We start from the raw sequence: 21284 nt of genomic DNA, 5'->3' as shown, positions 1-21284 counted from the left end.
TTCATCAAGAGAAATGCTCCAAGCTTCATTATTTAGTTTTGATCTTGCTTCCACTTCTGTACATTTCTTTACGATGTTCAAAATTTTACCATTTATGAAAAGTCTCCAGGAAGTTATAGGACTGTTATCAACAATATTTATTTTGGAGTATAGTGTAGGTCTCGGATTTTCTTCCAGATTATTTTGAATATGTTGTCGACCGGAAAAAAATTGAACACTGCTGTATTTTCTATACAGTAGTTCCATCTTTCGCTTACTCTCCTTTATTTTTTATTTTTTCTTAACACTTTTACAATTCTGTGTTGTTTTATGAACTCCTGAACTGCGTTTACTTGGAATATTTTCATTCAGCTAGCTGCCACTTGAACTGGATTCGGAAGATGAGATTACAGCCCCGTTCACATGCAACGCTCTTTATACGAAGCAGTTTCGCCTTCAGGACCGCTTCAGATGCACGTCGTCTTCCATCCCTTAACCCAGGACGCCTATTCTATGATCACTGGATCTGCCTACAACTTAAGCGAACAATATTGACTCAAAGAAACCGGTATGGACAGCCATCAACAACTTATCGGAGAAAGCCATTCTGTGGTCCTCAGTTGGTGGGCGGGTGGGTCCATTTAACTTTACTGAAAGGGGACAAGGCTTCAAGGAGCTTTAGACCAATCGCAGTACAGACGAGTGACGAAATTTATAGCGCGCGCTGGCTGATGTTCTAGGAATATTCTCCTATTATTTCACTAACTCACACGCTGCATTTGTAGTTCGAAAAAAATTGCACAAAACAGTATTATGACCAACACGCAGTGGAATATGCTACTGTGTTATGTGAAGGAAAATTCCGTTTTTTAAGGGGAAACTTAACGCAGGAATTTAGAGCTAAGAAATAAAGAGTGATATGGGATACCACGAAAGCAATGGTAAATAGATAAAAGTAAATGAATTAAGCTTACTTCAAATCCTTTTAGAAATAAACAATTTTAATCATTTAAATTTATAATATGATTAATTTGCATTACAATCTAACAGCAAACTAAGTTTTCTTTTTTTTCTTTCTTTTTTTTTTTTTTTTTTTCTCCATGCTGTTTTCCCGCAATTTATTTTACAGTTACTATTGGAAAAATATTTCTTTACATAATAAATTAGAAAGAAAATATTTCTTTCTTAATATTTCTTCCCTTTTTTTATTTTCTTTTACTATGAAAATTATTTCTTTCAGGAAAAGAAATAAAATTCATTCGCTATTACAGTATGGCCGATTGCTGCTGCATTCAACTATCACACACGCATCAAAACGCTTTATTTTAAATAATTTATTCTATAATTAACATGAAAGAAAATACTTTTTCAATATAAAATATATAACCAAAATTAAACTAATCTATCCTGTATGTGTGATTAATTCGTTTTGCAATTTTTGTCACACAATTACTAATACCTTTTTTTTAATATTACATTGCTGTTACTTGAATTTTTTATATATATAAGAACTGCTCAGTTTAAATATTCTTCCTTCTCAAAAGATTTTATTTTGTGAAAATAATTAAAAGATAGTAATATTTTCACAGTGTAAGTACTAAAGTAAAAATAATCAGTGTAGATCTCTTGCAGTTGAAGTCCTTATCAAACCAGCGTTTCGACACATTTAAAATGTGTCGAAACGCTGGAATAATATTGATTGCTGGAAATAATATTGATTATTATTAGTTTTCTATTTAAAATAGAAAACTAATACTAATCAATATCTCTTTTACAATATAAAAATGAGAATGCTATGAACAGTATTTTTTTTTTTTTTTTTTTTTTTGTTTTGTTTTGTTTGTTGAATTTGCAAAGAAACAATGATTTTTTTAATACTATAATAGATTACAAAAGTACTATTCCATGAACAAACCCTCAGTCTTATAGCATTGTTACTTTATAGCATAATACAATAATAATGCAGTATAATTCTACTAACAAGCCCACCAGCTGCCGAGCGGTAGAGTCGCTGAACGCAGGTAGTTTGGTCCGAGGTTTGAATCCCGGGAACGAGCTAGCCGGCGTTTTCGTGGCTTTTCACATGTGTAACTTGTATACGAGCCAGTTTCACTTAGAAAGTCCTCACTTAGAAACCAGTTTTAAAACGTAATAAAATTACACACAAACAACACACACACAAAAATAATAATAAATAAATAAATAAATAAATAAAATCTGAAAGCCTTCAGATTTTATATTACTTTCAAAGGGCCATTATTTAACGTTTTGCGTGTTATCTTTATTTATTAAATATCATGTTTTTCGCACTTAAACCATGAAATTCAATTCAACAGCAATATCATATAGTTTAAAAAAAGCATATCTTTAGAATTTCCGATACATAATCTCCCGCGCTAGTGATGAAAATGTTTTTTTCTGTACAATGTTGCCACTGCTCGCTTTGAAATCGTTGGGTTTCTTAATGAAAAACTCATAAATGCTTTACAAAATATGCAATAGATAATAAAACAAATTCTCAGTTCCAAATTTGGGCCTCCAGATGTCTATATTAGGATGGAGGATTACGCTATTCAGAATTTCATGGCTCTAGGTAGCGTTGTTTTATCACAGTGCGAGGAACATTCATACATTCTGCAGATTCCTCATTATTTAATACCTTTAAATATAATAGAGTGAGCTAATACTTGGTGGCAACGATTTGAAAAGTGAAACGCCACAAAATGGCAAAACGAAATTAATAGCCCCTCTGAGCTAAAACTTATTTTTGAAAGTATCACACTAGTAGTAGTACAGCTACTGAAAAAGATATTATAAAGCTATTTTATAGTTTTATAATTTTTTTTAAATTTTTATTTTACAGTAGTGTGAATTTCGCGTAATAATGAACGACATTCCTTTTTGTGTTCGCAGTATTATTCGTAAGGTATTCAACTGTTAGATTTTAAAGTAAACGTAATTCTTGCTGTACATAAAGAGTAGAAGCTTATCGGATGTCTATACTTGTGTTAAGTAAAGAAAGTTTATGTGCTTGATAAACTTATTATCTTCTACATTTTTAAAGCATAAAATTACAATTTATATCTATAATTTCTGGAATAGTATAACTTTTCTTTCAGTAGAAATTGCGTTCTTGTTTTCTGAATGTGGCTCCAAATACTCTCTCAGTTCATCGCAAATTAAAATAACTATAAATTTTGGCAATCTGAAATACGCAATGAAAACATCTTTTGGCAGAGCAAAAGCATCAATATATTTTCTATAAATTCGCCACCGATTCAGAGATCTACGACCGTATTCTTCGTTTAAATACGAAAAAATCAGCAGCGAAAACACATACAAAGCCATTGTCTACTTAGTACGTCAACTGCACAACCCTGATTGACGACGCGGCAACACTTTTTCACGCGCTTTCGACAACTTCCGTACTCAGAGAATATGTCGGGCAGACCTGTTTTTTACTAGCAGCGACATCTGGCGGCCCACAACTTGCTGTCGACTCTCGTAGCGTAGAATAACCGTCCAGGGATGGGCAAACCAAAGAATATGTATACATAGACGTTCTTTGGGGCCAACTCCGCCCAACGGGCCGGATAGAATTTAAATTTGTCGGTCATCCAAATTAAAAGAAATATATATTTATATATCCATTTCCTTTTCTACTTTGTTCAAATATTATTTTTTTCTTCCTTTTTTTCAAAGGACTGATGATCTTTTAACCGTGTCTATTTTTGTTCTACAAAACATAAATCGACGGAAATAGCAAGCACAGACAGATTTCAATTGGTTATGTGTTAAAAGCAAATGTTCTTTGTTAGTTATAGCTGTAGATTGGCGCCAATAAGTGTTATCTCTTTCTCGGGGAACAGACTTATGGGAATCCAATGTAGCTAAATTAGATCTCACCAATGTGGCAGACTGCGCATTTTAAGCTCCAGCTAGCAGCGTTTTGGCCTTTTGGCGTGGGTTCTAATATTATTGATTGCGCATGGAAAAATTGCGGATATATAGCATCATTGTATATAGTGGTGCAATTATTAAAAGTATAGCGTAGTTTGTGCTTATTTTGGGTTATTTGTAAAATATTTCAACCCCAAAATGACTACTAAAAAACGTAAAGTTGTTTCAGAGTGCCATGATTTTAATGATGAATGGACCTGGAAATATTTTTTTACAGTTGTAAAAGATAAACCAGTGTGTCTCATCTGCAATGAAGCTGTAGCCGTCTTCAAAGAATATAAAATTTCCCGTCATTTCACATCTAAGCATAAGAATTACAATTACGAAGCAATGTCCGAATGTGAAAGAAAATAAAATGCAGAAAGTCTTTGTAAAAAATTATCAGGCCGATAAAAATTTTTTTAAAGAAGATAAACAGTATCCGAAAAGCAACTACACATGCAAGTTACATTGTAACATACAATATTGCTAAAAATAACATAATAAAGCTCTTAGTGATGAGGAGTTCGTTCCACAATGCATGCTTCAAGTTTGCGATGTTTTATTTCCAGACAAGGAAAATAATTTTGAGACGAAGCTTGTCTCGAAAAACGGTGACTTCTAGAATCGAAGACATAGATAAAAATTTGACATCAAAATTAGAGTAAAAGACTAGCCAGTGGGAACTACAATGGGATGTGATATTTTTTTGTGAATTTCAGGAAGGACTTTTAACTTTGAAAGTGCCTGTAGCCAATATATGTAATATTACGACCGATGGAGCACCAAATATGGCAGGAAAAAAATCAGGATTTCTTAGACTCTTTAATCAAAATTATCTCGGGAACAATGTCGTTTTTCTACACTGTGTTATACATCAGGATGCTCTGCGTAAATCTGCATTGAATATGAAACCCGTGCTTGATGCAGTTGTGAAGCTTATAAATACTATTCAATCTCGTGGGGGCTTACTCACAGACAATTTCGAGATTTTCTTCAGGCCGTGCAATCTGAATACTCTGATGTACTGTCTTACATGAAAGTAAGGTGGCTTAGTGCAGGATTTTCTAAAAAGTTTGGCAGCAAAAAGACGACGATGTGTCGTTCTTCCGTGAGAAACAGTGTTCTGCGAAGTGCGAAATGTTAGAAGATACAGAATCACTTTCGGACTTTGCATTTTTTACAGATCTTCTTTGTCGTATGAGCAATTTGAATATCAAGATGCATGGGAAAAACCATTTTATCGACGATATCTGGATCCATCTCAAAGCTTTTAAAGTAAAACTTAATCTATTTGATGAGCAGCTAACTAAGAACGACTTCCCTCATTTCCCGAGGTTAAATTCAATACACTCAGTAAATGAAGAGAAGCTTAAGAATTATGAAGATGGCTTGCAAAAAAACTACATTTTGAGTTTGAACGCAGATTTCAAGATTTCAGTGCTATTCAAACAGAATTGAATATTTTTACCATGCCTTTCAGCTTAAATTGTGAAGCAGTGAGGTCAGATTTGCAGCTTGAATTAACTGAGTTGCAATCGAAATTTCATCTCAAGGAGTTGTTTCTAAATATGCCAAAGTTAGAGTTTTACAAATCATTACCGAAAGTAAGTTTCCCAAATCTCACGCCCAGAAAATCAGTGCTATGTTTGCTTCATTTTATATATGTGAAAAAGGGTTTTCAACTATGAACCTTACAAAGAATTATTTCAGAAGTAGACTGATAGATGAGTATTTAGCCTCATTCCTTATAATCAGTACATCTCACTTCGAACCTCAATATCCGAACTTTTAAAAATTAAATCGCAATTTCATTAACATATTTAAATTTTAATGCTTGTATACTGTTTTTAAAATTTTAGAAAACTTTATCTTGGCCTGCCAAACTTTTTTTTTTTTTTTTTTTTTTTTTTTTTTTTTTCGATTTTTGGCCCCGCGACCGAAAACGTTTGGCCATCCCTGCCATAAGCCATTGCGAGCAATGAATGATGTCACAAACGCGAATCAGATTGCCAGGTATCTAACGTTTTATTTGAAGTGGAAATGTGATTGAGATCATATTTGTTTCAAAGTTTTTGCGTAAAATTGTATTTTTATTTTTTCTCAGAAACTAATTCATTAATTGCAAAATAGATCCTTAAAGTTATTAAGAACCTTCTAATAAATACAAAAAGAAAATATGGGGGAAAATCATTGAACATTGTAGGAGAAGAATGACATCTTAACTGTTAAACTTTTCTTCCAAAAATTTAAAATTTAAAAAAAAAAAAAAAAAAAAAAATACTGGCAAATTTTTTTTCTCAGCTTAAAATTATTCTGTCTTACCATTTAATAACGATCATAAAAGTAGATGAAAGTTCTTAAATAAAAAAAAAATCACTCAAAAGTTACCGAGTCCCCTTGTGGAGTTAAAGCCGATACGCCCGTTTTTAGTTTTAATTTGAACAGTAGTTCTGGAATACCTAGCTTCAGATAACCTTGTCTGTACTTGTTTACAAATTTCCGTATTTCGTACGGTTCGATGTAATTTTTTTGGATGATATCGCATCCTCAGATATTTAACAACGCGATTGTTTCGCTCAAAATCAGTTGCACGTCAGCCATGTTGTTTGTTAAAATTAAGTGAACCGCGCAATCGCGCAGTGCAGTATGGGAAATCTGGTTGTAGGAGAAAATGTCACCCGGAAAAAAGGGAAACGGAAAGAATATCCCCGGAAAATAAGGAACGGAAAAAATGTCCCCCTTCGTTTGCAATGGGAAATATAAGGCATGTTTAGAAAGATCGCCAAGCTGGGTGATAAAAGTTTTATCTCAACAACCGTAACTTCGGATGACCGGAAACATGTGCGAGTAGAAGCAAGAAGATGTGTTGGCTGCTTATTTCTTCCATGGAGCCTACCTCCATAGTTTCTTCTCTAAGGTTAAAAATAGAGAGTTGTTTAGAGAAGGAAGCTTTCGCGATGGACGCCAGGGGGGAAAGGCGGGTTGTCCAGCGTCGGTCATTGTCAGGTCTTTAGTAATTACTTTCCTCGCACTGCATGTAGTTATAGCCTTAAGCTGCGGTTTAGTGAAACATTTATTGACGCACAACAGAAAACTAATTCATCCTGAGCTTTGGTATAAGAAACAGTTGTAGATGCAATTTCAAGTTACGGTTTGCGATAAGAATAGGACTAAATTTTTTACCTAATTAATTTTCGCATATTTTTTTTTTTTTTTTTTTTTTCTCATTTGATTTTAATTAAAAGTAACGCATCTGCACAGAAAACATTTGTTTAAATTTGCACTTAAGTTTGAAAACAAGAATACCACAGTTATTAAAATTAAGAGGTTTATTTCAAAATTATTAGTCCAAAATTATTAGTCTCTGGGGGACTAATGTTTTCATTTTGCGTCGAATCACTCTGAATGTCCGTTTCACTTTTCAAACTGTTGCCACCAAATATTGTGATAAAACAACCGTACCTACAGCCATCGAGTTTCGAATGACGTAATCCTACTGCGAATATGGGCAACTGGAAGCCCAAATTTGAAATTTGGAATTCGTTTTATTATCGATTTTATATTTTGTACGAATTTTTAATTAACAAACTCAAGAATTTCAAAGCGAGCTATGGCAATGTTGTACAGAAAAAACATTTTTATCTCCAGCGCGTGAGACTGTGAATCGGAAATTCTAAAAATGTGCTCAATTTAAAATTATTTTGGGATACTGCTCTTGAACTGAATTTTATGGTTTAAGTGCGAAGAATATGATATTTAATAAATAAAGGTAACACACAAAATGTTAAAAAAAGGCCCCTTTGGACGTAATTTAAAATCTGAAACCTTTCAGATTTTTTATTTTACTAAAATTTTAAAATCTAATTAAAATGGATCCCATAACCACGCGATCTGGATTTAAACATTTAATATGCAATGAACCCTCTTATAGCGACCTCTTCCAAAATAATTTCTCAGTGTAGAAATTAACACTTGTACCGAGCATTATCTCTTTAAGATGACCACTTCCACCAAAGACCAAAATAATTAGAAACGTAGATGATCGTATTAGAGAGGATTTAATGCATTTTACAATGCACCAATGCGTAACCTACTCAGAGCCGGACCATCTAGTAGCCCATAAACGATTGGCGACCATCTCCTTAAGACGATCACTTCCAAAAGTGACCGGCATTTCTATAGGTATAAACAAACACTTGCACTGAATATCATCTTTCTAGGGTGGTGATCTTCACAGATATCAAAAATCAACTAGAAACATGGATGGATTAGGATTATTCAATTATGGCAAAGCGCACGAGGGCTATCTACCTAAAGGGAGGGATGCCTTCGTGGAGAACTTTCTAAGGGAAACTGGCTCGTATACATATTACACATGGGGAAAACCACGAGAGTGCCCATGCAGCCAGCCCGTTCGCGGGATTGGAATCTCGGACCGAACTACTAGTGCTCAGCGTCTTTACCGCTCGGCTGCTGATAGGCTGAAATCTGATGGATGGCTGATGGATATCTTAGAAAGGATTTTTACTTATAGTAGTTATATTAATTACAATTACGTGTAGAGTTTATGGAAACTTAAAAGCGGCCGAGCGGTTAAGTTGCTGAACACCTGGTTGTTATATCTGGGTACGATTCCTAGCAAAGCAGCTTTTCGTGGTTTTTCCCCTATATAACGTGGTTACGAGCTAGTTTTCCTTAGGAAGCCCTCCACGAAGGCAACCATTCTATTAGGCAGATACCTTTCGTGCGCTTTGTTATAGTCAAGTAAACCAAACCAAATTAAAGAAGCTTATTTATTCTACTCTCCAAATTGAGATCCAAATAAGTCATACGTGGGAGCTTTTCGTATTCATAACGTAAAACGTATCAAAATGGGGAAATTAAATAAATTTAATTATTTAACTTGGTTATCTAGAATTCCAGTTTTTAATTTATCTCTTGTTTCCAAAAATCTGTGCATGAATAAATGTGTAATAAAGCATAGACAGATAACTTTGAAATTCAGAGAATAACTTAAATGACCTTTGACCACTAGCAGCCGAGAGGTAAAAATAGTTGAATATTGGTAGTTCGACTGCCACGCCACGATAATTTCCTGGTAAGCAGCACATCCGCCATGGCGTTCAAACCATGGCGGATGTGCTGCTTACCAGGAAATTTTCGTGTTTTTCTCCATGTGTAACATAAATACGAGGCAGTTTCTATCAGACGTATGAAATAATTTTTGTCAACTACTCGCTATAAACAGTCCTCCATGAAGGCATCCATATTCACTTCGGCAGATAATCTTATGGTACTTTGCCATAACCTAAATAATCTGAATTGATGATTATGCTAATTTTTTCTCATATTGAATCCTGTGATGCTTTAATTAATGTTTTATTTATCATAAACTGTGTTAACTGCTTTAAATTAACCAAATCAGGATTTTTTTCTGTTAGATTTCCTTTTTGAAATTTTTCACATCATTTTAGAAGCCTAAATATGTCAGATCGTTTTAGTAAGACGTATTATTTGTAACTGTTTTACATATAAGTACAGAGAATCTCATAACGGCGAACTCTAAAAGTGTTTCCTACAACATAAATAAACAGGCTTTTATACATTTGCCTCTCTAATGCAACCATCTACTATATAAGTGGCCTAAAAATCGCTTGAAGCCGCCGTTAGTGGTCGCATTAGAAAAGTCTCATTATATTTGCATTTTTGTGGCATTTAATAATTTCAGTTACATGTCTGCCTTATAAAACTATAATATTGATTTTTCAAGGTCGTGTAACAACTTTCAATATAAATTAGAATAGTAATAATCTTATACATTCCATTCGGATTATTGTATTCGTATGAAAGCCTTGAATCAATTGTTGATCATTATTTTGTACGTATGCTATTGCAAAAATTTAAAAATTCTTAATTATGATATTTTCCAATATTCGGGCTTTAAATGCCCAAGTTATTTAATTTTATGCCAAGATTTAAACATTGCGCATTTACAATGAGAAGATCTTAATTATGGAACTTTTTAACATCTGGAGCTGGTTAAAACTGATTGAAATGTGTTGCAGTCGCAGTTCGTATGCAAAACCATTCTCGCACTGATTTGTTTTATGCTTAATTTATAGCAATTTCCCTAAGTAACCAAATTTTAGATTTATATCATTTTTTTTTAATTGTGAAAATAAACAAAAAGAAAGGAGAACATTTTTCTTTCTTACATTATAATTATTTTCAGTTCATCTTTTATGATAATTAGTGTATTTTTCAATTTTCCTCAACTGTCAAATCTTGTTGTATTTCTAAATATCTTTAGATTATTTACAGTCCCTGCAATTTTAGAGGTTTTATGTTAAACTCTAAAATAGTTATTAGAATAATTATTAGAAGCATTTGATATAATTAATGACGTACGTCGCCCATAGATTCGCAAATTTTGAATTTTCAATATTGTTGCATGCACTTGAGCAGAAAATTCGTCTTTTCTAGCAAATTGCAAATTTTAAAATTCAAAAAATTCAACTCCATCAATCCAGTTTTCAGACTCAATTAAAGGCACTGAAGTTATTTAACATTTAAGAACTCTCGGTGATTTAGAATTCCCCGGAACTGGTACTCAAGAAATGATTTCAAAAATGCTCTTCTACATCTATTAATAATTGTTCTATCCCTTGAATAGCTAGTATCTACTGCATTTTCTCCTCATTTCTTCTTTGGTGGTTATTTGAATCATGGCAAAGCACGGAAACTGTCTGTCTAAGAGAAGGGATGCCTTCGTGGAGGACTTAACGAAGTATGAGAATGGGAAACTTGATTGTATTTACCTTACACAGGAAGAAATAACTAAATTATCTTGCAACCAGCTTGTTTGCTGGGATTTGAGCCCCTGTCGAACTGTCAGTGTTAAGCGACCGCCAGAGTCGTAGCTAGGGTTTTCAGCGCCCAGGGACAACTGAAGATTAATTCTACAATGTCGTAATATCAGTTTGGCGCCCCTTGGATTCTGCGCCCGGGGACAGATGCCCCCTTTGCCCCCTTCTAGCTACGGCCCTGGCGACCGCTGGAGCGCTGATGAGCTGCATTATGTATTCTGCTTAAGAATATAGAACACAAATGACTGTCAATTTTATTATATCATCAGTGTTTGGTAACTTTCCCTATGAAAATAAAATTGTTAGAAATATGAGTGAAAAGACATGTAAATATTTTGAATTTGGATTCAATTTAATCCCCTTCATGTAACATATAATGCAGTTTACGTAATAGCATTTAAAATTTTTGAATATATTAACACAAAAGGATACGGCAATGCTGTTACGGCATTCGACAAAATATGTCTCGTTTACGTATATATATATATACGTATATATTCTTTGCAGAAGGAAGAAAATTATAGCCAATGCAGAAAATTTCTAAATTCAATTTCGCCAGATAAATTTTACATAAAATGAAAAAACAATTTTCAGTATATATAAATAATTAATTAATTGAATGAATGTAAATTTTTACTGCGGAATACATAAACTTATTTTCAGCTCAATGTAAAACTGTTCCCACGCAAAATTTATATTATAAGAAAAAGTTAAATGTCTGTTATGTCGAATATTTCTTCACTTAGATTGCAGAGACATTCGATATTTTATGGAAGCAGGAGACTTGAAAAATGAGCAACCCCCTCTCCGGGAATCGAACCGCGGATCTCTGGAATACGCCCCCAGCGTGCAGACCACTACACCACGAAAGCACGTCAAGAAGGCTCAAGTCTAAAATTTATGCATATTTAGTATTAATTCTATATTTTGCATATTAACATTTTAAAAATACCTGACTAAATTACTCCGGTTGTGTATAAACCTATGGTTTGTTTGATCAAGTGCGACTCATTTGTAAAGTATTGAATGGTGTACTCGCTTGCAAAACCTTGTGAATTTTGTTGTTCTTGAAAAATCGGCAATACTAAGTATGATTGCTAAATATTACATTCTTTTTAAGGGAACATTATAGTATAATAATAAGAATATTTTCTCCTGGGATATACTTTTATCAATGATATGTTACTGTAGCGCAGTTTTGCTAAACTCCTATAAATCAGTTCTAATTATTCTAAGCTGATTTACTAAGACTTGGAATGATGCTCAAGGCCGGCGCTAGACGTTTTGCCGCACGGTGCCTGCTTTACAACTTCAAAATTCTGCCGCCCAGCTCTTTCCAAAGTTCTAAAAATTTTGCGTTCTCTCAATTCTGCCGGCCGGTGCGGCCGCACCGATTGCATATGCTCTGGCACCGGCCCTGATGATACTAGGAATGACTAGGAAACGATATTTCAGATAATACTTATTATCTGAATTGTCATTTCCTCATAAACATGATGCTTATTAAAAATTACAGATGTTTTAATTAATAACAACCTTAAAAACTGGTTGTTAGTAGCTTTAATTTTGACTCCATACACTTCAACAATTAAAAAATCCAAAAGATAGGAAGTTTCCTTGTCAGCTCTTTTTGAGGCCTTTTCTAATACAGCTAAAATTCTGCATGATATTTGTTTTAGAACTGCTAACAAACTGCTAACAAAATTTTAAATACAAAAGTTATACTGCAATTTTAAGTCTGAAAAGTAATTAATTCAGACTTGAAAGCTCTTGAAACATAGAACTTGAGCTCAAAACAATAAGAATAGAATTTTGCATTCATTTTTTTAATTATACGATTGTTGCTTCATTGATAACAATGTTATAAATAATTCATTTAGAATTACACTACAATTGCTGCATTAGAATCCATATTTCTTACTAATTATTTAAACATGAAAAATGAGAACTATAATATTTATATGTACTTTTTAATCTCCAAAGTCATAATAAAGTTTTCTCATAAATAGGAAATTGACTGTTTTCAACAGTTTTCACCTCTTCGTCAAGATGCATTTCTTTTACGGTCCTAATTAAAAATTACAGAACAGCAGAACATAATCTTCTATCTCATGAAATTTGCTAAAACAAATTCTTTCGTATTAATTTTGAATTTTATTTAACTCTAATTTAATCAATATTTCGAGTTCTGGATAATCAAATTAGCGGTATCATTCTAAAGCTGCAAAATGTAATTAAGAAGCTCAGCTTCATTTTTAATGATTCATTTTACCACGCCACTGGGGGGGGGGAAAAAAAATATCTGAGTTTTCAGATTTTCAATTACGTCCAAAGGGCGTTTTTTTAACATTTTGTGTATTACCTTTATTTATTAAATATCATGTTCTTTGCACTTAAACCATAAAATTCAATTCAATAGCAATGCCGCAGCATATCTTTAGAATTTCCCATACACACTTCCGCGCGCTGGAGACAAAAAGGTTTTTCCCAGCCGTAGAGTGTTGCCATTGCTCCCTTTTAAATCGCTGAGTTTGTTACTCAAATATTCGTTAAAGTTTTGCAAAATATAAAATCGATAATAAATCAAATTCCAAATTTCAAATTTGGTCTTCCACATGCCCATATTCGTAGGAGGATTACGTCATTCAAAATTCGATGGCTCTATGTACCGTTGTTTTATCACAATGCGAGAAATATACATACATTTATGCAGATTTTTCATTATTTAAAGGAAAATCTGAAAGCTTTCATATTTCATATTGCGCCCTTAAGGATTTTTTTTTAACGTTTTGTGTGGTACCTTTATTTATTAAATATAATGTTCTTCGCGCTTTACCATAAAATTCAATTCCACAGCAATATCACAAAATATTTAAAAAGCGCAAAATTTAAGAATTTCCAATACACAGTTTCGGGCGCTGGAGATACATTTCTTTTTTCGTACAGTGTTCCTGTTGCACGCTTTTAAATCGATGAGTTTGTTAATTAAAAAATTCGTTAATGTGTTGCAAAATTGGGAATAGCTAATAAAACAAATTCCAAATTCGGAATTTCAAGTGCTCATGTTTGGTTGGAGTACTGCGTTATTCAAAATTGGATGGCTCTAGGTACTGTTGTTTTTTGAAAATGCGGAAACATTCATGCATTCATGCAGAATCTTCATTATTTAGTTTCTTTAAATATAATGCATGGCAATAATATTTTGTAGCAACAGTTTGAAAAGTGAATCGACGCAGAAAGTGAAACCACGCAAAATGTCGTTTTCAGACTAATAGCTTTTTGGGCTTAAAAAAATAAATAAATAAATGTTAGATTAGCAAGTTAAAAGTCAGAAATAACAACATTTAACCGATAAGAAAATCAGAACTCTTTACTATCTCGCTCGAAAAATGCAATTTTGAATAAAATAATAATTTTGCTTCTTTATTAAATTATTCTTATAACAGGGCTTGCATGAATGGATTATATTCTACTATAAGAAATTTTTTCATACCAATAAATTGCCACAGTTAGAGACAGAAAGTACAGTAAACCCTTTCTAAGATGACCACAGGTTCATAAGATTTTGGGTTTTTGCGAATTAGAGAAATAGCTCTCAGCACCGATGTCCAAGTTCTCAGAAATACTGATCATCATAGGAAGATAATCACCAGAAGAAAGTTCACTATTCACATTCGGAAGTGCATTATTCTATAAATGAAAGTACATTAAGCCGATTCGATTGCGTGTATGGCCGTATCTATTTATATATAGGAAAAATTTTAATATAAAATAAATATAGTGTAAAATATATGTTACCATTAAAGCGTATAATTAGTTATTTCCTCGAATAAGTAAGTATTTGGCGGGGGGGGGGGGGAACTAGCCAAGCCGGTTTAGCTAATTATTTTAAAATAACTATATTAATTAGTATAGAATATAATATTCTATAAACTAACTAATAATAAATGCCGCTCAGACGGTGTAGTGGTTAGGGGAGCCAACTTCGATACCTAACGGCTTGGGTTCGAATCCAGGGGAATGCATAGTTCTAATGGTCCGTCCCTTCATAGGAGGCAAAGGTGGCCCACCTATTAGGTGACTGCATAATAAAGTGACAACTGCTTCTGGTCAAGTCGAAGTCGGCTGACCATCATTCATATTTAAAAAAAAAAAAAAAAAAAAAAAAAACTTTATAACAAACAAAAAGTCTCAAAGGTTTCAGGTTTTAAACTACGTCCAAAGAGGGCGTTTTTTTTAACGTTTTGTGTGCTACCTTTATTTATTAAATATCATATTCTTTGCACTTAAACCATAAAATTCATTTAAATAGCAATGTCGCAAAAGAATTTTAAAAAAGCATATCTTTAGAAGAATTTCCGATACACAGTTCCGCGCGCTGGAGATAATTTTTTTTTCGTATAGTGTTGCCATTCCTCGCTTTTAAATCGTTGAGTCTGTTAATCAAAAATTCGTTAAAGTTTTACAAAATATGAAATAGATAATAAAACAAATTTCAAATTTGGGCTTCCAGATGCCCATATTCGCAGGAGGATTACGTCATTCAAAATTCGATGGCTCTATGTACCGTTGTTTTATCACAGTGCGAGAAATATGCATATATTTATGCACATTTTTCATTATTTAATTTCTTCGAATATAATGCAGGACTCTAACATTTGGTGGCAACAGTTTGAAAAGTGATTCGCCGTTTATAGTGATTCAACGCAAAATCGCAAAACGAAAAGAATGGTCCTCCAGGATCAAAGTCTCTTACACCTAATGATAAACCGTTAAAGTGGGGGGAAAAAATGACACTATAAAATATCTGTCGTTTTATAAATTAACTGATGATAAACCTTTAGTGTTTAGAAAATTATATTTCATATTACGGATAGATTAAATAATAACGGAATGCATAATATAATATTATTGCTAGATTCGTTAAACCGTAATAAAAAATAACAAACTATACTACGCCAATAGTTCTGTTTAGCAGCTTTCGTGTGCCGTCTTTACTGACAATTCGTCATTTATCAACACTTTAATGTGAACAAGCTGTTAGCTTCCAGTTAGGGATGGATGAAATTTAGTTTAAAGACCGGCAATCATTATTTAACAGAGGAGAAACATTTGCTCCCCGTGAATTCTTTCCTTCCGGGTGAGGTGGGTCGGTTTCTTTAAGGAAACGGGTGAAGCAAACCACGGGGGAGAACATACGATTTTCCCGCAGGCAAGTTGAAAAAACCTGCTATCGAAATGACCTTGCTCAGCTGCAGCCAGCTCAACGTCTTACCCTTAAAACCTCCCTCAAGAGAGCCCGCTATAACCCTGCCCGTTTGGCAGGTTTCCCCATCGCCAATCGGCGACATTATTTGGCGAGATTTTAGAGTTCCTTTTTTTCCGTTCCTTATTTTCCGAGTGACATTTTTTCCGTTCCTTATTTTCCAGGGACATTCTTTCCGTTTCCATTTTTTCCGCACACCGGGAAATCTCCTTATTTGCCCTGCTCCCGAGAAGTAGGAACAAAGAATACGTTCTACCTCCAATTCGGAGTTAGGAAAAGTCTAAAAATTTGAAAGCTTAAATTTTGAAATACAACTATGGAATGAGTAAAAAACCACGTCTTGTGTCAAAGATGACCCACCCTGATAATTTTAATGTTAAACAAATGTTGTTGAGTTACACAGCTGTACGTGAAAACTTTGTTCCCCGCATTCATCATTTTAAGTTGACTAATTTTTAATGTCACTTTAAAAACTTTGTAAAATTACCAAATAATAATAAACAACTGATAATTATAACTACAATTAACAACTGAAGATGCAAAACAGAAACGATTATGAGATGCATCTTAACGGTTTTTTTTTTTTTTTTTCTTTAAAGGAAAAATGAAATACGAGATCAAAAAAACGCTGCAAAATTGCAATCTCAAATAAAAATAAAATAAATAAAAAATAATAAAAAGTTAGTTTGTCTTATATTTGTATTTGTGAGTTAAATAATACATGGCAGTGGTTGCATACTGAAATTGCACACTTAAACCCAATGCGCATTTTGAAAGGAGCAGGCAAGCCGGAGTTTTTTCAGCAAAATAATTGTTTTAATTAATTTTTTTTAACTAAGTATTGATCAAAACATACATGAGCAGTAATAATAATTTATATTTCAACTTTGTATTTATTTTCATTCTGAAATCTAAAGGTGGGTATCTGCAAGGAGTTTCTTCTCATTCTTTGTAATTTAAACGTATGGACAGGCGTACGTATATTAAATTTTCACGATGATATTTATTCAAATAATCCTAATATATTGAAGTAACCATTGAATAACTTATTTTTAACTTGAAATAAAAATAAACAAATAACGAAAGCTTTCAAAGAGAAACAAAGCTCGAGAATTAGTAATGACAATCCGTTCTCTTTCTTTTTTTATTTATTAAATTTTTGTTTTATTTGTATATAAATAGTTATAAGCTTCTTTATTTCTTCCTATAATTTCAACTACAATATTTCATGACGCTACGATTTTAATAAAGTTGGTAATCTTGGAGAAAAATTACTAGAAACTATCTTCATTACGAATTATAAATACTCATCTATCAATCAGGGTCCTTTTTTAGAATCTGAAATCGCGGAAAAACTGTTCACACGTAAATGTACTCCTAAACAAAACGATTATTTTTATAGCGAAAATTCGTAATGGAAGGTATGTATCTTTTGACACACACGAATAAAAATCAATCAGATCTGTATATCACAGTGTAAGCAAATTAGTTCCATTCATATATTTTCTGAAGCGTTGCTCACGTTCGTTTGTGTAATGAAAATAATGTAAATTAAATCATTATAATTGTAAAATTCTTCCTTCAAATTCTTTTTATAACAATGCTAATTAATTTAGGCAAATGTATGCTTGGGCAGTATAAAATTGCTTTGAGGGTTGCCGATTTCCCACTGGTATTTGGCGCATATCTTACCAAAATTAATCAATTAAATAATCCAAATATGTAAGCTGTCAAAATATTTTTCTTCTAGCCAAACTTAACGTAAGATAAGGTGGTCGACATCATGCATCTCACAAGGGCCCACGAATGGCCAAATTGGGAAAACTCCCTAAACTAATAGTTCGAACCGGGTTGGAAATTTGACGAGGGATGTTTTCGTGATTTTAGCCATGTGTAACATAAATTTGAGCCATTCTTCCATAGGAAGTGTCCTTTACGAAAACCCTTAAACAAATAGCCCTAGTATGTATTCAATTAAACGAATAAAATTACAAACATACATCGAAAAAAGGTGTTTCCTAAATTTAATGATAGTCTTCGAAAAATTTGAGTTTTGGTACTACTGTAAACGTTAACTATCAAATGACATTAAATTAAGATAATTAGCAAACATGCAGAAGCAAAAATCTCAGCACTTATTTATATGCTTCTGCTTTTTACTTCCTTGTACGAAGTAAAAAGGAAGTATTGTAATCGCGAAAAGCTTCAGGCAGCATATTTCAACGAAAATATCCACTTTGACCGCTTTCGAATGCAAATTTAACGATGTTTTTGCGTGATATCTGTACGTAAGGACAGAATAAAAAAACTCTTTTTCTCCAAAAAAAAAAAAAAAAAAAAAAAAAAAAAAGAAAAAAGAAAACTAAAAAACTGCTTTAAAATGAATTCTGAAGATAATTTTTCGTGGCGTCTGAACGAACGTACATACGTATCTCGCATAACTCAAATACGAGTAGCCTCAGAACGTTGAAATTTTGTATATAAGACTTCTGTAACATGTAGATGTGCACCTCGTATTTTGGTTTCAATCGGCCGCGCCAAACGTATATAAATATATCTATAAATATATCCACTCTGTTACCCGGTTCAATGATCTCAGTTTCTTTACTCTTATATGATTGTAAATTGTACATTTTTTGCTTTAAAAATGATTGAATTATGTTGTTTTTATCTTCCGGTTAAGGGTTTTATGCCTTTAGTAAATCTATATGCAATATTTTTAGAATTATCAACAATTTTAAAACTGTTTAAGTGCCGCTAAGCCTTATTTGATGGCGGCCATTGCTCTTGTTTACATTTGAAACAGCTGAGTAGCGGATTTGTTGCCAATCTAGAGAAACTTAGCTTCGCAACAACAAAGATAACACCTTCATTTATTATTTAAATCATGCTTAATCCTTTCTGGAATTGTTTCGAGGAAATAAGCGTTTAAGATTTACTTCGTAATTTTTAATACAGATATTTTGAGTTTTTTTGTATTTTGCGAAGTGAAAACTGAATTAATTGAATGAGAAATACTCAATCGTCTGTGAAAAACTGTTTCTTTTTTGTTTTGTTTGCTTAATTTCTTTTACACATAGTTCTAGCTTTATTATAGTATTTGAATAGAACATGTGGCAACGATTAGATAATTCTTTAAATGATATAAATTTTGTGCATTCTGAATTATAATATGAACGAAATAAGTAAACCTAGTGCCAGAGTGTCGCTATAGTAAACAAAGTGAATTTTAAAGAATGCATTTATGCTATTGTGGTTTATGCGCTGTCGGCGAAGTAGGTTTAATTCAATCTAATAAGTTTAAATAAAATGCAAGAAAAAATGCGTATAATTTAATATTCCGTACAAGGAAGTCATGTGGTGTACACATCAGATTTTTTGTTATAAGTGTCAGATGCTGCTATATATTAGACACATGCATTTTGTGGCCACTTATCGCGTATTACCCACATTATAAACGCCGATGTTGACAGGAAAGATTTTCCTCGCTTATCGATTAGCATGATATGTTTTTCTCTCTGCATCACTAAACGTAATAGTCCCTAGTAATGTCGCGCTTGCAAGCTCAAAATTAAAATGCTATAGAAGAAATATGTTGCTACGCTATGGATATGTTTATTTGGCTGTGTGGACCATAATAAGCTAATTAAGAAATAAGCCACTGTGAATACGTTGAGTGAGAATAAAGTGAAATTTCCCGAAAAGAAAATTGAAAGTAGGTAAAGGGGAGAGAGGGGACCGTTGTCTTATAGAAAAGCTAAGCAAACGTGAACTAATTGCAGGAAGAGGTGTACACAATACCCTAAGAACTGAATGCGAAACATTCGATGAGAAAAAAGAGTATGAAATTCAAAATGGGTAAACATTATGCACAAGCAAGGCAAGGTTATATACAAAACCAAGTACAAGTACACAACGAACAATGTAAAGCAACGAAATCAATAAAAACTACACATGAGAAGAGAAGTAAACTTCTTTATATAAATAAGGGGGTATAAATAGATCGCGAAATTGTGGTCTCTGAGCGAATGAGTTGCACTCAGCCCGATCAAGAATAATCTGATATCGAAGATGGAGAGCTCCAAAGATCTTGCCTTCATTATAAATCCAATCCTTTGTGGTCCAGATCCACAAGTGGCCGAGCGTTAAAAGTAGCTGAACGCTGGTAAGTCGGTCCGAGGTTTGAATTCCGCGAATGGGCTGGGTGCATAGGCATTTTCGTGTTTTTCCCCATGATTAAAGTGTATACGAGTCAGTTTTCATTAGAAAGTCTTCCACAATAGTATCCCTTTCTTTAGGAAGATAGACCGCCATTGATTTGCCACTAATCGACCACTCTTTTATAATACCACCAATAAATAATCGACCACTCTTTGTTGTCCAGTCTTCAGCTCACATTAGCCGAACGGTGTAACTCTGAGCGCATGGAATGCCATGAACCCTGAGCCAAAAAACGTGCATGTAACGTACACGTTCTTTGTCTCAATGGTAATTCTCCCTGATTTTTATTCTTGGCGACTGAACAAATCTCCTCCAATGGATTTCCAGTTTTCTTGTTACCTGGTGATTAATAAACATCTTGTATTCTTGACTATTTTTTATTTCTTTCTTAAATAAAAAGATTTGAGAATTTATTCTCCACTACAATGTTTAATAGGTGATGTTTCTCTACTAATTTGTAACTAAAAATAAAATTCTAGTCAATCGTAATTTGAGCGCAGTAAATTAGGGGACCTCCTACATTCAAACCCCTCTTTGTCAAGATCGAAAGTTACACTCCATTTATGTTTTCAAAGTGAAATTTGCAGTCATTGCATATGAGCATAGGTGACTATAATGTTACTTATAAAATAATTATTTATTTTAATAGGTAATTATTGTGGAATAGAGTAAAATATTTGTAGCCAAAAATAGATTCATTATGTAGATAATAAATTGTAAATTATTGCAGTAATGCATGAATTATGAAAAGGCTATTAAATCGTGAGTGAATAAATAAATATTTTCTTTACATGATTATATTTTCATTTTAGGTTCGACGGAAAAGTCCGGTTGGGATGTATTTCTTATAATATTTTCGTATATTTTAATAATACTTACATTCCCACTTTCAATTTTCTTCTGTTTCTTGGTAAGTTACATTTTTCTGGTATAAATATATAAGTTTAATATTTTTTACTGAATATTATTTCATATGTGCTTTCGAAAGTATTCTTTGTAAATAATAACAG

At 33.0% G+C, this 21284-nt stretch overlaps 1 protein-coding gene across 1 annotated transcript in view; it reads left to right on the top strand.

Moving 5' to 3' along the window:
* LOC118196230 (stomatin-like) overlaps positions 1 to 21284 on the top strand; it is a 70596-nt gene that overhangs the window by 8123 nt on the left and 41189 nt on the right. Inside the window, exon 3 of the mRNA XM_035367661.2 lies at positions 21087 to 21184. Within this exon, the coding sequence (XP_035223552.1) occupies positions 21087 to 21184 (98 nt within the window). The remainder of the gene's footprint in view (positions 1 to 21086; positions 21185 to 21284) is intronic.

Source organism: Stegodyphus dumicola, chromosome 8 (genome assembly GCF_044657685.1).
Source record: "Stegodyphus dumicola isolate Sdum_Otavi_A_Nest chromosome 8, ASM4465768v1".
In the NCBI taxonomy this organism is placed as follows: Eukaryota; Metazoa; Arthropoda; class Arachnida; order Araneae; family Eresidae; genus Stegodyphus; species Stegodyphus dumicola.
This window is presented reverse-complemented; position numbering and strand designations above follow the sequence as displayed.